This window comes from Diplodia corticola, assembly GCF_001883845.1.
Source record: "Diplodia corticola strain CBS 112549 chromosome Unknown scaffold57, whole genome shotgun sequence".
Classification (NCBI taxonomy): domain Eukaryota; kingdom Fungi; phylum Ascomycota; class Dothideomycetes; order Botryosphaeriales; family Botryosphaeriaceae; genus Diplodia; species Diplodia corticola.
In genome coordinates, this window is record NW_017971536.1 from 125,009 (window position 1) to 144,221 (window position 19,213).

Below are 19,213 nucleotides of genomic sequence, written 5' to 3' on the forward strand. Positions count from 1 at the left end.
ATGAACGGATACTCGGGTACGTTGGCCCCGCCAGGGGGGCTGTACGTACGCGCCCTGTACGACTACGACGCCGACGACCGCACCAGCTTGAGCTTCCACCAGGGGGATATAATACAGGTCATCACGCAGCTCGAGAGCGGCTGGTGGGACGGCGTCATCAACGGTGTCCGCGGCTGGTTCCCCAGCAATTACTGCGCCGTGGTCGCACAGCCCAAGGACGAGACCCGCGATGCTGAGAGCAGCGCCGACGAAGGGGACGTCGGCACTTTGGACGGTTCGCAGGACTTGGGCAGCTACTCGGAGGCTTCAGATACCGACGACGATGGAGGAAATACCCAGCTGCCCATGGAGGGCACCGAGACGGATAAGGAGGAGGAGGCTGCATTCTGGATCCCCCAGGCCACGCCCGACGGGAGGCTGTTCTACTTCAACACACTCACTGGCGTGAGCACCATGGAACTCCCACTTGAGACGCCGTCGTCTTTGTCGGAAAACGGACCGAGAGACCGCACCAACGTGAACATGCCCGAGAGCAGTCGGCCACCTCCTGAGCTCATGGCGGGAGGATGGCATATGTACAATGGCGACACCGACGACGAAAACTCCGCGTCAGACGTCGAGGGACCCTCTGGCATGGCTGGATCTCACAGTTCACTAGTAAGTTTTAGTGCAGTTGCACATGTGCAACCTTGTTGCTAATTAGTTTACCAGCAGCGCCGACGGTCCTTGGCTTCCAACGGGATTTCTCCTGCCACATCCATGGACTCCATGAGCAATGCCTCTGGACTAACACGTTCTCGATCCGACCTTCACGAACACGCCAACGAGACGGGCTTCTCAGGACTCGGTCCGCCGTTGGGCTCTACCATGTCTTCCTATGCGAATAACTCAATTGGAGCGCCTCTCACATCCGCCGTTTCCAAGCAGTTCTTCGACGACGCACAAGCTGTTCCTCTGACATGGAATCGTATGGTCGAGGACATGCGCAGGTCTGTAGAGCGGTATCGGCAAGCAATCAACAACGGTGATCGCTCAGAGTTTGTGAAGAGAGCGGAGGACATTTCGGACCATCTGCGATTGCTGCTCGCCGCAGGATCGGGAACCACTGATAACCACTCTGGAAACCCTTCAATTATCTCCACCAACAAGGCTCTCTATCCTCACTTCCGGGAAACAATGTCCAGGTTCTCCAAGCTCGTGCTCTCCTCGCACATTGCAGGAGCAGACTGGCCTCCAGCGGACTCATACTCCAAGTGCTTGAAAGAGGCAGACGGCGTCCTGAACGGGGTCTACGGTTTTGTCGAAGTAGCTCGCCAGCAGCGCGGTGAAGACATCCCACGCTTGATCCCGGGTTTCGTCGTGAATAGCTACAACGGAGGCAACTGGCAAAACAATGGTCTCAGCACCCATGACCCAATGAACCCCATGTCTTTCATAGACCAGGACGATTTCGAGGAGCCGAGCGCCCGGTTGGACGATAAACTTGTTGAGAGACTAGATGATCTCAAGAGGCTCATTGTCGCAAGTATCAGAAAGCTGGATGAGCGCTTGGTCGTAGAAGAAAAGGTGATCACTGAAGCCGTTCACCAAAAAACCGGTGAGCGCGTATGCAAAGCCGCTTCCAAGGTTCTGGAAATTTACCGTCCCTGGATCGCTACGGTCGAATCCATCAATCTGGCACCCATTGGTTCGACATTCCAAAACCCCCAAATCGCAGACTTCAGCGTGGCAAAGCAAAAGGTTTATGACATGATCTCGGAGCTCATCCTCACTTGCCAAGCTGTTGCTGCACCCCTAGGAGATGAATGGGCAGACAACCGTGGAGACTCGTTGGAGGAGCGCTTGAAAAACGTCCGTATCGTTTCGCGGGACCTTGAGTCGAACACTTCCAAGCTGTACTTTGCTCTTCAGCTGCTCTCCGACCTCATGCCCATGGAAGACAGCCCATCCTCCATCAGTAGCAAGCGCCACACTGACATGGATCTGTACAACACCTATCAGCGAAAGCCTTCGACCCAGTTCAGCAGGTCCCCACTTGGAGATGACCCTCTGGAGATGCACAGCGGAGGAAACAACTCCAAGCTCAAGAAGTTCTTTGGAGAAGTGCCCGCACCTGTTTTGCCGCAGGCGGTTCCAGAGGAGATCCCCGAGTTCCTTCAATTGGACCACGAAGGCGAGATTTCGTACGATCTCAAGAGCACTCCAGCGCAGCTCAAGGGTGGCACACTCGCCGGCCTTGTCGAGCAACTCACTCGTCACGACAGGCTCGATTCACCTTTCAACAACACATTCCTCCTCACCTACCGCTCTTTTACCACTGCTAGCGAGCTGTTTGATATGTTGGTCAAGCGCTGGAGCATCCAACCGCCCGCTGGTCTGTCCAGGGAGGATTATCAGCTTTGGGTGGACAAGAAGCAGAAGCCCATCCGCTTCCGTGTCGTCAACATTCTCAAGAGTTGGTTCGACAACTACTGGATGGAGGGCAACGACGAGGAAGCGCAAGCACTCATTCAGCGGGTGTACGCCTTCGCGAAGGACCATGTTGCGACCACAAGCACTCCTGGAGCAGCTCCTCTGATGACTGCCGTCGAACAGCGTGCCAGAGGCCAGGATGCTCCAACCAAGCGTCTCGTCCTCACCCTAAACACCTCCACCCCTCAACCAATCTTGCCGAAGCACATGAAGAAACTCAAGTTCCTCGACATCGACGCCACCGAATTTGCTCGACAACTCACCATCATCGAGTCAAGGCTGTACGGCAAGATCAAGCCAACCGAATGTTTGAACAAGACTTGGCAAAAGAAGCTGGCGCCAGGCGAAGCAGATCCGGCCTCGAATGTCAAGGCTCTGATTCTGCACTCCAACCAACTCACAAATTGGGTTGCCCAAATGATTCTCACCCAATCAGACGTCAAGCGACGCGTGGTGGTCATCAAGCATTTCGTCTCTGTGGCTGATGTAAGTATTTGAATTCCGTCTCCCTGAGCAAGACACTAACGATTACAGAAATGCCGCTTGTTGAATAATTTCTCGACGCTTACGTCGATCATCTCTGCGCTCGGTACGGCACCGATCCACCGTCTCAACAGGACGTGGGGTTCGGTCAATGCCAGGACCATGACCACTCTCGAAAACATGCGCAGGCTCATGGGAAGCACAAAGAACTTCGCCGAGTACAGAGATACTTTGCACAAAGCCAACCCGCCTTGTATTCCCTTCTTCGGTAAGTATATCACAGGCCGTGTACGCAGTCGAATCGATTCTCTAACATTGGTCCAGGTGTGTATCTCACCGATTTGACTTTCATCGAAGACGGTATTCCGTCTCTTATCAAGAAGACCAACCTCATCAACTTTGCCAAGCGCGCGAAGACGGCAGAGGTGATCCGGGACATCCAGCAGTACCAGAACGTGCCATACCCGCTGCAGCCGGTGCCGGAGCTGCAAGATTACATCTTGACCAACATGCAGTCAGCGGGTGACGTGCACGAGATGTACGACATGAGTTTGGCTGTCGAACCCCGTGAGCGTGAGGATGAGAAGATCGCAAGGTCAGTCCGACAGCAGCGCAACACGGTAATAGGAGGGAGAACTAACAAGGCCACGTAGACTTCTATCTGAGTCCGGATTCCTATGATGATACCCCTTGAAGCATTTTTCTTGCTGCGCATGGCCACGGAGGCGGCGGTCGGCTGGTCGCCCATACATCGCTCGCGGGAATCTACGTTTTTACGGAAAGGCTGTTTTCTGGGCGGCGTTTGTCAGGTGTCCGAAGGTGCCGCTATACTTTGCTGCCTACACTATTCGATGGAGTTCCGCTTCGCATTTTTTGCCATTCCAGCTTTTCCGGTGATGGCATCTTTTCATCCACGGCATAACGAAAGGAACGGCATGCACGAAGGGTTGTGGAAGGAGAACGGACATGCGGGAATCTGACGTGTGTATCTGGATGTTAGTCGCCTGTTGGAGAGGATGTGCGGAGGAGGGAGCACATGGGGGGGAAGGCGCTGAATCATACTCCGTCTACGAACAGCCAGTTGCCGTTAAGCGCCAGCTTTGCCAAGTACGATAATATCAGCCAGACAGCGACCGTAATCTCGAGCCTTTTACTTCAGGTCGATAATGAAATTGAGAGGTCAAGAGCAAGTCCAATGAGTTGTTGTGTGCTCATCCGTGATGTGCAGCGTTTGGCCGCCCGCCACGAGAGGCAAACACTCCAGGCCACGCGAGCAGCACAGTCCCGCGGCGAGGGAGACTACAATTCGGCAGCCTTGTGCAAGAGGTTGGGTGGTTCCGGGGACGAAGAAGCATCAAGGGCCATGTGTCACCAGCATGCTGCTCGATATTACGAGTCTTGGCTCGTGATGGATCTTGTACGACTCCAGAAGCGAAGCCGGCAGAAATCACCCGGGGCTTCCTATCAGCGCTGCCGTGCCATTGGCGTGCTTGGCCAAGGTCCGGCGGCCAATGGCTTGGGCTTATGAAGTACTCCTGCGGTTGTCTGTTTGACCATCGCCGTCGGCGGAACCCCAGATGCCACGCCAGGAACAACCCACTTGCGCGCCATACCACGATGCGGGGCTGGTAAGTGCGACCGACTAAGGGCACCCTTGCCGCTATGACAGCTCGTCTCATTCGCCGGCCGCCATTCATGCGCGTATGTTGTGCAACGCACTCTCCAAGTCGCTGTCCAAATTCTCTCCTTATCTCAATAGGGCCCACCGCCCTGCCAGACAAGCACTCGCTCCCTTTCCCCGCCTTTCTACAGTCGAGTGCCAGCGGATCGGCGTCTCTCATCATAATGTGTGCTCCATGGTGATTCAACTCTGCTCTTTCCGCCTTCCTTTCTGCATGTCACTTGTTTCGCTTTGTATCAGTTTCCATATAGAGAAACCGCAGCATTGCCACAGGGTCGCGCCCGGTGTCCGCTGAGCGTCACCACGAGGGCATCTGCACCAGCATATAGCGCTTTCCTTCCCTATCCGCGTGCACTCCTATTTCCACCCAGCAAAGAGACAATCTTCACCAAGACTTGACCACGCAACGCTTGGCCTACAGCGCAATCTCCAGTCCAATTCGCCATCCAGACTCTCCTTCAGCATCCGAACATGGCGGGCCGCGTTCCTTCACCAATGGCTTTACTGCTGCTGGCTTTCCTCCTACCTTCTCTTGGTGAGCAATTCACGCATCCAGCCCACCCCGACACAGTGTCATCCAGATCCCGCAACCGCTGACGCGCAACGACGACCTCGCAGTCACGGCACGATGCGAGTGCGGCTACTCGGTCAACAAGACGACGGACGCGGAGCACACGGTCTGGACGGACCTGATGGAGACGGACTTCCTGCACATCGACGACGTCGCCAACAACAGCGACGGCGCCAACAACAACATCGGCTGGGTGCCGCAGGTGTACAACGTCACGCCGGCGCTGGCGCGCGGCACGTACGGCAAGATGGCGCTGCTGGAGAACGTGGTGGCGAACCCGCTGAAGAACCCGTGGGACTGGGCGGGCGAGGCGACCGAGGCGGGAACCGATGCCGGGTTGCAGCTGATGGTGCGTTCGCGGCCGGTCGACGACATGGTGCCGATTGGGGAGATCGTCGCCGCGAGGACGGACATGCTGTATGGCAGCTTTCGGGTCGCGATGAAGATGACTGGGGTTCCGGGGACCTGCGGGGCTTTCTTTTGGGTATGAGTCTGCGGCCCTCCTTATTTTTTCTCGTTTCTATGTTCAATCTTGTTTTAGAAGGGTTTCAGTTGAACTGACCAGCATGACGGCGCGCAGTTCCGGAACGACACGCAAGAAATCGACGTCGAGTTCCTGTCCAAGCAGCTCAACGCCTCGTCCAACCTCGTCAACCTCGTCCTGCAATCGCCGCAGTCGGCCGCGGCGGGATACGACGCCTCGCACACGCCCAACTACGACGTCTACCCGCTGCCGTTCCGGCCGGACCGCGCGTTCCACGAGTACCGCTTCGACTGGGTGTCGGACCGCGTGTCGTTCTACGCCGACGGCACGTGGCTCAAGGACATGACGATCGAGCTGCCCAACAGCCCGGGCCACCTCGTCCTCAACCACTGGTCCAACGGCGACGCGCTGTGGTCGGCCGGCCCCCCCGCGCAGGACGCGACCATGACCGTGTCGTACGTCAAGGCCTACTTCAACTCGAGCGACCCCCAGCGCCAGAAGGACTACTCCTTGCGCTGTGCCGCCGCCGCCGCCGCCGGTGATAATGCCACGGTCTGCCAGATCCCGAACCAGACGTCGCCGCCGGATAACCAGGGGCCCGACGCTAATAGGACGGCGAGGACGTTCTTCTTTTCCGATGACCCGCAAGATTCGGTTAATCAGACGGTGTTTGACGGATGGCGGAACAGGAATGAGGGTGGAGGAGGACCTGCTGTTGGGTGGATGAAGTTGGCGGCCGGCATGGCCTTCGCTTCGGTCATGACCGTGGTGGGTATTGCATAGGGTGGTCGTTACAGATCATCAAGTTGGGGCAATTAATAGGGCGTTTTTTGGGGCTTTGGAAGGCTGGCGCAATTCTGGGAGTTGGTAGTGTCTTTGGAGCGTGAGTTGGGGTTTTGCGACTTTCATGGCTGGGCTACTTTTTCTTTTCTTCTCCTCCCTCTCTCTTTTGGACTTTCTTCCCTTGGACGGACTATGGATGGTTCGGGGCACTTTTTCCTTTCTTAGCCCGGTTCGCTTGGTTTGCTCAACTTTTACTTAGGGGACGTTGCTTTCTTTTGTTCTGTTTACCCTTCTTCACACCGTCGTGGGCGTACAGTTGATGTACTACATCTTATACCCCTTCATCTTCTACCACACCCGGTTTCTTAGCTGTTCGTAGCCACTTCGGAAGTATAGATATTTATTCACTGTAATTCTTAGTTGCTGTGTGGTCCTCCGTTCATCCCTTTCCTCCTGTTCCTCCATTGGAAAGCCCGCCAGGCCAGTTCTCTACACGGATCAAGGTCGTTTGGCATTTCCTGTTCACACCCGACCGTGGTGACTGATTTTTCGCCGATTAAGGGGTTCTGTGGCATGGAATGTACCTACATATCTTCCACATGATCGTGGAAGTTCTCATTCTTCGACAGGAATGCAGTATTACCGATCCCAAAAGGACAGATCTGAAGTTCGGACCTAGTCGGATCATCCGAAATTTTTCTTTTTCTCTCGCTTTTCTCAGCCGCGCGGGCGGTTAACTAGCTTGCTGCAAGCCGCAGAGTGATGATTGGGTGCGGGGAAGACGGTAGCGATAGAAGACTTGCATTAGCGAGACGCTGGCATTGATGGTTTTGGTGGATGTGGCGCACTCTTCTGCCCGATTGGCGAGTGAGTGATCAGGGGGGAGGGAGTGTCACCGGAGCATTTCAGACTCGTGAGTGGCCGCAGCAGCGAGGTTCTTTCTTACTTGTTCGCATCGTGCTGGGTGGGACGCATGAAAATGTCGCTTCATGCTGTCGCTTCCAATGGCTGAGAGTGAAGGAGGTAGCGTTTTTCGGCGAGCTTTCTCACATGCGCCAATGGTGCCGAAGCGGGAATGGCGCCGGTGCCACAGAACCTATACAATGTACTTGTTCCCCCTTTTGTCGGGCGATAGGGAGCTGATCGGCCTCAAGTGGTCGATAGTGAATGCAGGTAGGAGATTGCTACTACATGCAATACTATGCGGGCCCACCCGGCTTTTCTGCGCTTCCGTGGCTGGGACTGGGCTGGGCTAGACTGAGTCTCCAGAGGAGTGAAGACGGTAGCGAATGCCCGACGATCTCTTTTTTTTTCTTCACTTCCAATTCTCCTTTCTTTGACACAGTAATCTTGAGTGCTCACAATTCTCCTTTCTTTCTGAACGAGACGTCGGGTGTTCACTGCTTACTAGAAGGCCACGACCGAGGCTTCTGAAGCGGTTCGCGCAACAGTCATTCTCTCCTTCACAATCACTACGCTCGTTGACTTCGGTCTGTGAGACCGAGACACAGTCGTCGGCTGTTACCAGCCTGTTAGTTTTTTGTTCAGTCGTACTTGTCTTAGCGGCAAAGAAAGCCTACCGGACTTCCTACTTTGAACCCAACCTCACGATATTGTTCCTGTCAGCACGGAAAGCCATCTATAAATTCACACCTTCAGGGACATACATCAATCCTCAACAGTCTTTTTTCAACGCATTCAGGCATCCACGAACTCCATTGATCCATTGGGGGTCCACCTTTCATCATCACAATCCCGTCCGGTCACATAGCCGCGGGTCAACTTCATCTACAACCACGATACGCAAAGGGCTCAGCATAGTCGTAATACATCCAGCACAATGCGCACCTTCACCACTTCCGCCATCCTGGTCTCCGGGGCACTTGCCGCAATCGTCTTTCCAGCGGGTACTCCTGCCACAGACGTGGCCGGCCTCGAACTCCGCCAAGCTCCTACCGCAGCCACGAGCGTCACCTCTCTTACCAACACCGCGGCAGAAGCAGAAGCAGCGACAACCGCAGCAGCGAGCCTCCTCGCTGCCACCACCGCGACCACCGCGCAGACTGCCGTATCCATATCCACCTCTCATTCTTCCTCTTCGACCACCTTACCGCTGCTCCCAACGACTTTGACAACAACAACAGCATCCACAGCGGCAACAGCCACCACCAGTGTCAACTCCGCACTCACCACTTCCTCGTCGACTTCAACATCACCCACCAACCCCGCCCTTCTTCCAACCACAACCACCACCACCACTTCCTCCTCCCCAGCCACCGCCGCCATCCCAGCCACCACCAACCCCCTAGGTGGCGCAGCAGCCGGAGCAGCAGGACAAAACACCTGGCTCACCACCGTCTGGCGGGCACAAACCGACGCCGCGGGGGCGACGCTGGGGTACGCGCAGGCCGTCTACACGCAGACGTGGGCGGCGGTGCCGGACCAGTTGCCGTCGGCGGGGAGCGGGCGGGTGCATGTTGATGATGCCGCCACGACGGGGGCTGCTGCTGGTGGGGAGGAGAAGAAGGGTAGCGGTGGAGTGAAGGGGGTGGTGGTCGGAGGAATTGTTTGGTTGTGGTGGGTGATGGGGGCGGTGATGGTGGTGGGCAATATGGGGGTATGACTGGGAGGGTCGGGTATGTTCTCCTATTTATACGTTCTTTCTTCCAATTAGAAGTGTGGTGGTGAAGAAAGTTGAAGTGCTCGGTTTCAAGACAATGGGCGTTGGGGTTGCAGAAGTGTGAAGTGTTTTGGTTGTATGGACGTAGAGAGCGAAGATTCGGGTGAAAGGGGGATTATGTTCGTGGTATGATGATGCGAGCACGGTCCGAAGCTGGATGGCCCGACCAGACCACATCAGACTGAATGGACTGGCCGTTCCGGCCGAAACGGAGTGGCGGGAGACGGGGCGGGTGAGATCAGGATCAGGGTCTATGGCGTGAGGGGTTGCGGGCCGGTGGGATCCGGGGTGCAGGTCATGGAGAAGATGCTGGGTTGGATATGGCATTCGAATCATGTCGAAGATAAACACTCTCTGAATTTTGCTTGGGTTGACGGATGCTGAATATGGCTGGATGATAAGATGCTGCCCGTATGCCGTCGGCCATACTCTTGGCCTTCTGCTTATGCCAGCTTAATCGCCTGTACCTGCGTTCACAATAATCCCGAAAAATCGGTGTGAAACAGTCAAGTCACGGCATGATGGAGCAGCCGGCGAATCGGGGCAGGCAAGTGGCCTGCGAGTGGGTTACTCTTGCACCACGACCATTTGTGCCGGGCTCGGGTTCGTGCACACAAGGTGCCAAAGCAGATACCCACGTGTATCTGATCTCACTGCGTTGTGCGGAGAAAGCATTTGCGAGTGTTCCGGCAAGGCGCGGAAGGGTCTGCATTTGGACGAATAGCATGATGACGATCGTAGTCGTATTCGGACTAGATGCGCCGCACATGTGCTTCCCGCTTTCTTTCGAGACCACGCTCGGGAAGCGGCACCGCTAAAGCCCGCGATAAGCCAGGTGTTGGCGCTAAGCAGCGGAGACTTCAGGTGAAAATGTTCGGCGGTGTGTTTTGTAGCGCTAGGCGCCACCTGCGTCCTCGACCTGAGGTTAAGCTTACTCGGCGCGGTCCACCGCTTGCGTCTCTGCTTGCGTTTCCGCTACGTACAGCTACACGAGTGGGAGTCGGAGATTGCTAGAGCCGGAAGCCGACGTCTCCGACGCCCGAACCGGACCAGGCTGACGTGACGGATCCAGGAATCCATCTCGGACTGATAATTGGGCCGGCAGGCGAGCGGGTTCGGCGTGAATAGGCTGACGGCGACAGTGGCTTTGTTGCACGTCGCTTTGTCATGTCCGGAGGCGCGGTGCGACTGACGACAAGCTCCCAGCAGTGGACGCCGGGAGCGAAGGATCAGGCTGATGGAAGTAGAATTAGGTCAGCGGTGCAGCGAGGCGGGGCTGGATTGGGAAAAGAGCGATGGTGTTGTCAAGCTCTGGCGGATGGTGCTGCGGCGGGGCAGCCACTAAGTACTGGCGCGGGCGCTTGCAAGGCTTCGGCCTGGGTGCTCGTAGGGCAGGCTCGACTCTGCAGCTGCCACACACGACGCCGCGTGCTCGCTCTTTCTCCTCTGCAACTGCCGCGCACGACGCCGCGTGCTCGCGCTCTCGTCTGCAGCGCTGCAGCACACACAGCACTAGAGCAGCAAGCGCCTTGCCTTGCGCACAGCAGCTCAGGCATCGGCTGCGCGTCCGTTTTTTTGTGCGACCTGGGTGGCCCCGGCGTGCTTGGCGGCGTACCGACACATCCGGCAGCGGCCGGGGCGTGGGTGGCTGACCGCGTGCCCGCCGGCAAGGACTGGCCTACGCTGGTCGTGTGCCGCTCCACCGGCCAACGACAGCGCCCGCTGCCTCGCATCCAGCGCTGCTTCAGTCAAGTCACCGGCTTCTCGTGCGAGTCCATCCGGGCCAGCCCCATCCGCTGCCGGCCAGGCGCCGCTAGACGAGCAGAGTCGCCGAGCCCGACCTCATGAAGATTGAGAGATGACGCATCCTTGTCCGGACTGTCGGCTGCCTGGCGCTGCCGTCGCTATGCCACTGGTGAGAAGTGTCGTAGGTGATATGCCAGCGCCCGCTGAGAATCCTCCGTCCCCGACCCACCAAGCCTGTACTACTTAGCTCCCACGAGGCGCCTGCCCTGGGGGGTTCTTTATCTCCCGCTCTCCTGCGCGTCGTGCCTGCTGTCGCGTGCCTTTGTCTCCCCTACCGGCAGCTGCTCCAGCCGACGCCACCTCCCGAGCCTCACGCGGAACCGCCCATCCCAGCTCGAGTGTGGCTAACCCAAGCATCCTATTCGCCTACCCTCTGGTCGACATCTTCCTACTTGAAGCAACTTCCCTCGACATCGTACCTCTGGAACCATGGGCGCGGGCGCCTTTATCGAACCGCTTGTTGTTGTCAGCCTTCTGTTCGGCGGCACCTGGCTGAATCGCAACCCGGACTATCGCCTCTTCGCCTCATCCCGGCCCCACCGCCGCAGCAAGCATGTACGCAGCGGCTCGCCAGACAGCATCGAGTCGGGCTTTGAGAGCCCCACGGACGCCGACGGTCTTCTCTCCCCGCGCGCCAGCTCGCCCTCTCTGCTGTCCGCCGACAAGCAGCCCAAGCGGCGGCAACGTGAGCTGCGCCTGCTGGGATTCCGAACCACAGTGACGTCGCCAAACACGCGTGTCTTCCAGGATCGGTTCCTCAGCCGCTTACTGCAAAAGTTCCCGTTCCTGGTTGAAGCTTGGTACTGGGCTCTGATCTACTGGGTATGTCTTTCGTCCCCACTCTTGCATACAGCGGGGTCACTAACACCTTGCAGGTCTACCAATTGGGCCGCGCGTTCACGGCACTGACGCTGGTCGAGGATACTGTCAATGTCGCCCGCAAGCATGCGCTGCAACTCATCCACATCGAGCAGAAGCTGCACATCTTCTGGGAGCTGCCCGTGCAGCACTTCTTCTTACAGTACCCCACGCTTATGACCTGGATCAACCGCATCTACTCCTTCATTCACATCCCAGGCACCATCCTTTTCCTCGTCTGGCTGTATTACTTCACCACCACCCGCAACCGCTTGAACGAGCGCCAGCTCGGCAAGCCCGCCGGCAGCATCGAGGGTAGCCCTGCTGGACCTGCCCTCTATGAAGCCAGGAGACGCACCATGGCCGTCTGCAACCTGATTGCCTTCATCGTCTTCACGCTCTGGCCGTGCATGCCCCCACGCCTGCTCAGCGACAAAAACGTCAAGGGGCCGGTTGGTGACGAGGCCCGCAAGTTCGGCTTTGTCGACACCGTTCACGGCGAAGGGGGTGAAAGCAGCGTCTGGACGCAGAACAAGTTCTGCAACCAATACGGTAAGCAAATCCCAGACAAAAGAGCTACCTTCCCGGCACCGCCAGTTTTATTTTTTTTATCCTGTCCCTTTCGGGCGACTGTCGTGCCTGTCCTGTGCGAGTCATTGACTAACATCTTGGCGTCGCTCGCCTTCCCGATTCGTCGTAGCCGCCATGCCGTCCCTACACTTCGGCTACTCGCTGCTCATCGGCCTCACCATCCTCACCATCCCGCTGCCGCCGCACCAGCGCCGCGGGCTGTCCATCCGCCTCACCAACAGCCTCAGCTTGCGCCTGCCAAGCCTGCGCCGCACGCTGAGCATCGTCGTCGGCGTCGCCTACCCGCTGACCATTCTCGTCGCCATCGTCGCTACTGCCAACCACTTCATCCTCGACGCCGTCGCCGGCGCGATCGTGTGCGGATTGGCGTGGACGGGCAACGGTGTGTTGCTGAACTTGATGCCGTTGGAGGATTGGTTCTTGTGGTGCGTGCGCATCCACAAGCCGGAGAGTAAAACAGTGAAGTGGATGGAGGGAGGAGAGGACGACGAAGAGTGGGTTGTTGGAAAGGGTGTGTTGCCGTGAAAGGAAGGAGAAACAGGAGGACGATGACTAACGAGGTAAAATTCAACGGGGAAACTTGAACGGAATTGGTAAGAGAGGGAAGACTGCTCGCGCTGCATGTCTCTTCTCTTTTTCTTGACTGTCCATTCCTGGTTTTTGGAATGGGAGGTTTCGATTGTTGGACAGACGTAATGACGAGGCTGTTATGACTGCTCTCGATTAATGACATTGGCACGCGCTGCCTCTTGAAACCCAGTTTCTTTTTTCCCCCTTAGCAGCGACTAGATGGTGTATGTGTTGCCATGATGCGAGTCGCTTGTTTTCGCTCTTATATGGTCTTTCTGCTCATAACCTCACCTCCATCTATATTGTATGGAACAAGAGCTTTCCCTCTCAATTCAATAGAATAGTTGCAGACAGGAGGGACAACGGGAGTACTGGCATATTGATCTTGATCATTCGCCTCATTTTTTTTTTTTTTTGTAGCTCGTCCTCCAGTACGAACACCACTGAGACTTTCTTTCGTTTTTTGGTTCACTTGTGATAGTTGGCGTGAGTATCTTTGTAAATGCAGGAGGAAGTGATGGTCACAAGATTTGTTTTGGATTCTGATATGATCGTCAGGATCCGTATTGTGGGTTCATTGCTTGTATGGGATCGGTGGCGGGGATCCATCCAGCCCTGATTAGGAGAGGATTATCGAGCGTCTCATCTCAGGAACATTGGATCCGAGATTTGATGCACGCGCACACCTCCAAGCTGACGGAGAAGGTCATGCTGCGAGCTTGATATAGCGGCTACCACGAATCGCCCCTCCTTGTCGAAGAAGTCATGGGAAACGCTTGTGTTACTAAGGACATCCCATAGGATAGAAAACCAATGCAGAAAGAAAAAAAACACGGTACCAAGGTCCATTGTTGATGAGCTCGATTTTTCTTGAGCGATGTCTCGTGCCAATTACTTTCCCGTTCTCGTTCCAAACAGTCGGTTCCCCCCACTATACGTACATATATCGTCAACCATTGCATGCAAACCAATTAATCAGGGCCATTACTCTTCAGCATCCACCCGTGTGTGCCCCCATCCTCTTCCCGACACGACGCGCAAAACGAAGTCATCAAACATCCGTACTCTGCCCTTCTTGGCCTCTCCATCCACCATCCGCCGCTACCTCGTCACCTTCCCCTGCGTCGCCAGCAACGTGGTCCTCCCTCCCAATCACAAAATCCACTCTCCCGATGGTTTTGAAGGAGGACGATCCACCGCCATCGTCGGCTTCTGCTGCTGCTGCGCCGCCGTTGATCAGCTGGCGACCCCGATCACATGATTGCTTCAGCTCCCTCTCCGGCGGCCTCCAGTCGTCAGCAGCGGCAACGGTAGTGGTGGTGGTGGTAGTAGTAGTAGCGCAGTTGTCGACGGTGAGAGTGTTGGAGAGAGGCGAGGAGGTGGTGATGGAGGAGGCGGCGGCGGCGGCACGGACGAGTTTGGCGATGAGGTCGGCGAGGGACATTTCGATGGAGAGTTTGACCAGGTAGGCGAGGGGGTGGAATTGCACGTAGACGAAGGGGTTTTTGGAGAGCATGGACAGGATTATGGCGATCTACTCGTTTTGGCCTCTATATCTCAGTATGGAGGAAAGGAAAAGAAAGGGAGAAAAAAGTAGTTGAGGGGTAAACATACGTCCATGAAGACGGAAACCATGGCTAGGCCGGCGTTAGCCCGGAATAAAGTTATATACTTGCGCAAACCGTTTGCGATAAGGTCGCGGCGGATTATATATAGGAAGTAGCAGTTGAGGGCGGCGTCGAGGAGTAGGAAGAGAGCTTTGGTGACGGGGTCCCAGATGTGGTTGAGGTGGACGTAGGTGGTGGAGCGCTGGAGCTGGGCGGGCAGCCAGATGCAGAAGACGCTGACGTTGATTATGCCCACGTAGCCGGCGACGCACCACTTTATGTTGCGTACTTGGTGCTTGTCGGGAAGGAGCAGCCCCACGCGGTTGACTATGATCTGCAGGATGACTTGAATTTGGATCACCCAGAAGAAGAGCACGAAGAAGAAGAACTCGAAGCTGCATTGAACTCGTCCCCGAGAAACGGCCCAGGGGGATTGTGTTAGTGAAGCGCATTCTTCTGTCAGGGTGCTTCGATCTTGGCCTTGCCTTGGCGGAATCATGCCCATCATGTAAAACCAACCAAAGAAGCCGATGATGGAGCTAGCAACCAGCTCGGCCCAGATCATTACGATATACATGGTGATGCGTTTTTTGCGTCTCCAGATGTGTAGCGTCTGTTTCATGGCCGTCCCGGTGGCGAATATCGTCCATCCGAGCGTGAATCCCCACTCGATACTGACGACGGCCAACTCGGCGGGCGTCACTTCGTAGAATTTCCACCATGACGGCACGAGTGTGCCTATCATGCCGGGGAGTTGAGAGAAGTAACAGATAGTCGGAAATGAAGAGTGGAGGCGGTGGAAGCGAGTGCGGAGCGGTACCGCTATGACGAGTACGAGAAAGCTGGACTATTGTATAGACTCCGAGACATGCAGCTATCGGTGACGACGTGACTCGTCAACACCGCCGCTTGCATCGAGAGCTGTTGACAGCTGCATGTTTTCAGTCATGACATTACCAACCAGGCGAGAGATTTGCTTGACTGCGATGCTCCCGTCTGTCCAATACTCGTCGGAGTTGAGCAGCAGTACTTGTATGGGTTAGGAGGCGGGGAAGTCTGATTTACATGAAGACTGGTAGACGGAGAAGGGAGTTTGGGGAATCGGCAAAGTAGACCGGCTCGACCGGACGACAGGACAAGTTCTCGACGACTCGCTAATAAGGGCCGACGTAGTACGAGTGCGGAGAATTGGTTACACAGGCCGGATGTGGTAAGGTTTACGAATAGACATCATATATACATATATATGACGGGTGAGCCTGACGACAAGTTGGCTATGCTGTGAGACTGAGTAGGAGCATAGCGTACAGCATGGACGGTCGATGGCCTTGGCGCGCAGGGAAGGCATTGAGCGTTACAAACGGGGTCCTCGGCGGGCGGCAGCGACTCGTGGGTGTTGTCCCAGGGGAGCGGATAGAGCAATATGCTGGGTGCGACACAATGCGGTGCGGGCAGGTGCGGGCAGGCGCTGAGGGGCGATCGTTGCTGGAAGCGGCCCGTTGAACTGCTGGATAAAGATAGAAGTCCGGCAGCGCGAGAAAGCATGCCACCGGCGGCGGGCACGTGCGCGCGACTCGCTTCGGGCCGCGGGCTTGACTGGAGCTTCGCCGGGGCTGCTCAACGAATTCTAATCATCCTCTCAGGGGGGAAGGATCGCGGGCGCCTGCAGCGATCTAGGCTGCCGCACGCCTCGCGGAACGAGCCAGCGGCGCCGCAGCCGCGGGTTGCGGGCGTGCCATTACTGTGCCAGGCGCATTGGCAGTCGCGGCCGCCCTGGGCTGTCTGGGCTGCCTGGGCTGCCTGGGCTGCCTGGGCTCCCTGGGCTGCGCGGGCTGCGCGGGCGGGAAGTGGGACTCAGCGCGCACGGGGCGGGGATCCTCTTTACAGCTGCCCGTGGCGACTGCAACGCAACGCACCGCGCCCTTCATATGAACGGAACAAGGCCCCGCCGCTTCCATATCTGCCTAGGTGGCGCTCTGCTGTTCCCATCGTGCCATCCCATCCCAATGTCCCACACCTCCGTGTCGAGAATGTCCCGCCACAAGACGCGCAGCAGCACCAGGCCCGGCTTCAACATCGTGCCCTACCGCTGTGCCGCCCAGCCGCATGCCCGCCAGCCCGGCCCTGAGCCAGCCGCCGCCGCCGCCGGCTCGTCGCGCTTCCTCTTCGTCGAGGTCCATGGCCCGCACCGCACCCACCGCCAGGCCCTGCGCTACGACCGCTCGACCCAGGAGCTCAAGAGCCATGTCATGCTGGTCACCAGCGAGCGCAAGCGCAAGAGCCGCGCGAAGGACGACGAGGATCATGCCGCGCAGTCGCGACCGCTGCCCCCGCTGCCCCCGCATTGCCCGCCCGGCATCATCTCGGACATCGACACCCACCTTATTGATCCTTTCGACGTGCTCCCGATCGAGGGCAGTCCCCGCCTGCATGAAGCCATGCGATACTGTGCGCTTGCCACGCCCGCCGCCCTGCCGCCGCTTGCTGACCCGCTGCTCCTGCCCTCCAGTCTTTGAGAACTACCCCGGCCCGACGCCCATGACCGACGGTTCGTCTCGTCGCCCGCTCTCCTGCTCTCCTGATCTCCTGCCCGCGCACGTGATTGCTGACGCCCCCCCGCCAGATGTCTTCGTCTGCGACCGCAACCGGTACAAGCGCGAGCGCGTCGAGTGGAACAACACCGAGTACCATCTCTGCTACGGCGAGCCCGCCGGCTACTACATCACCCTCTTCGTCTACGACATCCTGCAGAACCTCGCCACCAGCGCCGACCACCTCAGCATGACCGCGAGCAAGTACCTGACGGCCACCATCCGCGCCGTGCGCGAAGGCATGCCCAAGGAGGGCTCCGATACCCCCATCACCGACTCGTTCGTCGCCACCGTTGGCGGCCTGAGCGTCGTGGAGGTGAGTCTGCCTGCATCCTGACCCAAACCGGCTTGGCCAACGCTGTGTAACCTCAGGTCTTCATCGGCCACTGGGCCGAGGCCGAGAGCCACATGAACGGCATGCTCGCCCTCGTCGCCGCCCGCGGCGGCATCTTCACCTTCTCACACCTGGCCCAGCGCACCATTAAGTGGATCGAGTTCCTCTGCTGCGCCGCCAACGCCTGCGCCCCGACCCTGCCGCCGCTGCCCCGCTTCCCGCTGCCCGCGCAGCTCGAAGAAATGGCCCGCGACGCCCACCGCCGCTCCATGGCGCTGCTGCCGCGTGTCTTCAGCGAAGACAAAGTGGGCGTCGACGACGACGAGGACGACGAGGATGACGACGTCCTCGGCACCGAGGCCGACGACTACTACTACTACGCCGAGCTCGGCACCATCCTGCGCGAGCTGCACGAGGTCAGCATCGGCAGCACGCTGTTCCGCGGCAAGGCCGTGGCCGCCGCCCTGGACGACGTCGAGCACCGGCTGCTGGAGGAGATGGTGCGGCGGCGACAGCTGCACCAGCAGCGGCTGGTGCTGCAGCACCACGCGCTGCAGGGCTCACCCGCGTCCCTCGTCGACAACGTCGTCAGCGTGGACACGGTCTTCGACGCGGTGCTGCAGTCGGCGCAGATGTACGTCTGGGCGGCGCTCAACCCGGGCCCGCGCGAGATGGCGGCGCACTTCGTCTTCGTCGGGCGCCTGCGCGAAATCCTCGACGACGCGGTGCCGGACCGCGCCGAGCTGGTCGAGCGGTGGGTGGAGACGACGGGGTCGGCGGACAGCCTGCTGTGGGTGCTGTTCGTCGGGTGGGGCGTGTCGTCGCAGCAGCAAGGCGACGTCAAGGGGGCCATGTCGGTGGCCATGTGGTACGTCGAGCGCGTGCTCGAGACCATGGACGCGGTGGGGGTGCTGCGCAGCGAGGAGGACTTGGCCGACGTGTTGAAGCGGTTCCCGTGGGTGGACGGCTTCTGTCGCGGGCCGTGCGGGGTGCTGTGGCATATGTACGTACACAGGGAGTCGTCCGAGTACAGTCAATTTCAAAGTTGAGGCTTTGTGATGTTGCAGGTCTGGACGCGACTGGTATCCAGTGAGTGCCTGATCAAGCAGGAAGTGCTGATGCCAATATACGCCCGAGGTCCGAGCGAGTGGACGCCACCAAGACCAGCCAGCACTGGTGGGAGTCGGTGAGTGTCGACGGGCCGGCTGCGAGAGAAAATTGCAAGGGCTGTGGATACCGGTGCCTCGTTCGCAGGCCCAACGTCGGCCCTGTCGGCGCCGAATTTCGCCGCATCAGTACGAGTGCTTGGAGGAAACATCGGCATGGACCGGATGTGCCTGCATAACAGGAAATCCGGAGCGGCAGAATGGCGGCGATGTTGCGGTTCCGGGCATGGGATCTGATCTGTCGGCAATAGCTCCGGACGACAAAACGCCGCGGGGCCCCACCCAAGGCCTCCTGCCGCTCTACCGTACGCCGATCCCCCGGCTGGAGACGCCTCGATGCTTATCCGCCTCTTCGTCGTTCTGAGGAGCTCGTCTGGGCCTAGAGGGCGTGTTGGGGCGGATTAGCGACGGGGACCGGTTCCATCCGAGTCTGGTCAGCTCCGTGCATCTCGCCGTTAAACGGCACGGGAAAATAACACTCCAGTCGTCGTCTCCGCATTGTGGAGTCGGCAAGCCGAGTACAAGCCGAGATCAAC

General features: G+C 58.0%; 6 protein-coding genes across 6 annotated transcripts; 5 read left to right on the plus strand and 1 right to left on the minus strand.

Moving 5' to 3' along the window:
• Positions 1-3,636, plus strand: BKCO1_5700040 (cell division control protein; the record flags this gene model as incomplete). The annotated part of the gene is made up of 5 exons (XM_020277480.1): positions 1-657; positions 712-2,958; positions 3,007-3,223; positions 3,280-3,550; positions 3,609-3,636. The coding sequence occupies 5 exons, from the start codon at positions 1-3 to the stop codon at positions 3,634-3,636; spliced, it is 3,420 nt and encodes a 1,139-aa protein (XP_020126918.1).
• A 1,495-nt stretch (positions 3,637-5,131) lies between these two features.
• BKCO1_5700041 (glycoside hydrolase family 16 protein) lies at positions 5,132-6,474 on the plus strand (the record flags this gene model as incomplete). The annotated part of the gene is made up of 3 exons (XM_020277481.1): positions 5,132-5,171; positions 5,255-5,691; positions 5,788-6,474. 3 exons carry the CDS (start codon positions 5,132-5,134, stop codon positions 6,472-6,474), a joined length of 1,164 nt encoding a protein of 387 aa, XP_020126917.1.
• Positions 6,475-8,314: 1,840 nt separating this feature from the next.
• On the plus strand, positions 8,315-9,097 carry BKCO1_5700042 (uncharacterized protein; the record flags this gene model as incomplete). The annotated part of the gene is made up of 1 exon (XM_020277482.1): positions 8,315-9,097. One exon carries the CDS (start codon positions 8,315-8,317, stop codon positions 9,095-9,097), a length of 783 nt encoding a protein of 260 aa, XP_020126916.1.
• A 2,292-nt stretch (positions 9,098-11,389) lies between these two features.
• BKCO1_5700043 (uncharacterized protein) lies at positions 11,390-12,934 on the plus strand (the record flags this gene model as incomplete). The annotated part of the gene is made up of 3 exons (XM_020277483.1): positions 11,390-11,782; positions 11,836-12,370; positions 12,519-12,934. The coding sequence occupies 3 exons, from the start codon at positions 11,390-11,392 to the stop codon at positions 12,932-12,934; spliced, it is 1,344 nt and encodes a 447-aa protein (XP_020126915.1).
• A 1,096-nt stretch (positions 12,935-14,030) lies between these two features.
• Positions 14,031-15,331, minus strand: BKCO1_5700044 (uncharacterized protein; the record flags this gene model as incomplete). The annotated part of the gene is made up of 2 exons (XM_020277484.1): positions 14,031-14,513; positions 14,594-15,331. The coding sequence occupies 2 exons, from the start codon at positions 15,329-15,331 to the stop codon at positions 14,031-14,033; spliced, it is 1,221 nt and encodes a 406-aa protein (XP_020126914.1).
• A 1,261-nt stretch (positions 15,332-16,592) lies between these two features.
• On the plus strand, positions 16,593-18,560 carry BKCO1_5700045 (tachykinin family protein; the record flags this gene model as incomplete). Its single annotated transcript, XM_020277485.1, has 4 exons — positions 16,593-17,034; positions 17,096-17,134; positions 17,210-17,493; positions 17,550-18,560. 4 exons carry the CDS (start codon positions 16,593-16,595, stop codon positions 18,558-18,560), a joined length of 1,776 nt encoding a protein of 591 aa, XP_020126913.1.
• Between the last annotated feature and the right edge of the window lie 653 nt (positions 18,561-19,213).